A 1385-nucleotide genomic window follows, 5' to 3' on the forward strand; every position below is an offset into this window, starting at 1 on the left:
CAATGGACATCATGATGCACACTGGGTATGCTTGTTAGTAAAGTACATGTAGTTTACAGTATATATGCCTTTCAGTACAGAAACAAGGGAATATTGTACACCAATGATTTGCTTACAAGACGCAGATCCAGAATTATCAGACATAAAGGGAACAAGTAATAGTAAAGCAATGAAAATTTTTTCTAACAGAGACCTTACATATTGTCCATAGATATGCCGTTTATTCTGATTATCTGATTCTGGCACGGACATGTTTGTCATCTTAAAAGTGAACCGTCTCTTATGGTTTTTAACTGAATTGTTTGATCGCTCTGCAATGATAAACTAAAAAGCCGAGTTTTATTAGACAGAACACAGCCAATACATGAGGTACAATCATAAGATAATGTCATACTATTACGTAAGATTATCAAGTAAGGCAACTGGGTTTAGTGTACCCACTACATTCACCCCTCGTCTGGTATTGGACGTAGTCCTGCAGGCGCTGTGGTGCTCGTCTTATTCTTGTGGAGCGTCGTGGTGGTGTTTGATGAGGTTCATCTCTTGTCGCTGTGTCCTCTTTGCTTTCTGAATTTTTCTGGTGTAAGGTAGTTAGCGTCCAGTTTTTCTCCTTTTTCACCTTCTTCGCAAGGAGCTCCAGTTCCCACTTGTGTTTCATCTGGGTTGCCATCTTCAGCAACGCACTTTCCTCCAGCAGGAGCGAGATGCTTCAGGGATACAGTGGTTTCTCTTCAATCTGTTAATCTGACGTGGGCATATTTAGGGTTAACTTCCAGCAGTTCCAATTCTTCTACTAGGAGGTTGCGTTTGTTTGTTTGGCTCAGCCGTCTGATTAGTACCATTCCGGGTGTTGTTAACCAAGTAGGGAGGGATGTATCCGTAGGTGTTCGACTCGAAGAACCGAATAGACGCTCATGAGGAGTAGCGTTAGTTGCTGTCGACAGCAACCTGCGCAACAAGTGCAACGCTAAGCGTATTACTTCTTCCCATTGTTCAATCCGTAGATTGTGGGATCTTAGCGCTAAAGAGACCGCCTTCCTTATAATTCCATTGTATCTTCCTGCCTGTCCATTACCTTGAGGATTGTGCGCAGTCGTGCGGCTGTTGACCACGCCAAGTGAATGTAAGTATGTTTTCAAGTGGTTTGACATGAATGAGGATCCGCGATCGCGATCCAAAAAGGTAGAAAACCTGGGTTAGGCATTTGCTGACTGCTTGGGTAGAAATAAATGTCTGGGCACGGAAATGCAAACGGGAATCAGAAATACTCGTCGACTACGGTTAATATATACCGATTACTTGATGTAGATAGTAGTGGACCTTTAAAATCGTTTTAACCGTTTTTAACCGTTCGAAGGGGACAGTTGCTTTGTTTAGCTTTCCTG

General features: G+C 42.7%; 1 protein-coding gene across 1 annotated transcript; it reads right to left on the reverse strand.

The window, feature by feature from the left end:
- Positions 1-409: 409 nt before the first annotated feature.
- Positions 410-1151, reverse strand: Tsp_16114 (conserved hypothetical protein). Its single transcript, XM_003366796.1, has 3 exons — positions 771-1151; positions 620-707; positions 410-567 (listed from the first exon to the last, which is right to left on the reverse strand). The coding sequence occupies exons 1-3, from the start codon at positions 1149-1151 to the stop codon at positions 410-412; spliced, it is 627 nt and encodes a 208-aa protein (XP_003366844.1).
- Positions 1152-1385: the final 234 nt, after the last annotated feature.

This window comes from Trichinella spiralis, assembly GCF_000181795.1.
Source record: "Trichinella spiralis strain ISS 195 chromosome Unknown Scfld5400, whole genome shotgun sequence".
NCBI lineage: Eukaryota > Metazoa > Nematoda > Enoplea > Trichinellida > Trichinellidae > Trichinella > Trichinella spiralis.

Bases quoted from the DNA above. Each gene is read 5' to 3' on its own strand.
- Tsp_16114 (XM_003366796.1), bottom strand. From the start codon at position 1,151: ATGTCAAACCACTTGAAAACATACTTACATTCACTTGGCGTGGTCAAC. The intron at 708-770 runs GTTAACCCTAAA...GTATCCCTGAAG, and splicing joins AAGAATTGGAACTGCTGGAA to CATCTCGCTCCTGCTGGAGG. The intron at 568-619 runs GTGAAAAAGGAG...AGAAAAATTCAG, and splicing joins TGGAGCTCCTTGCGAAGAAG to AAAGCAAAGAGGACACAGCG.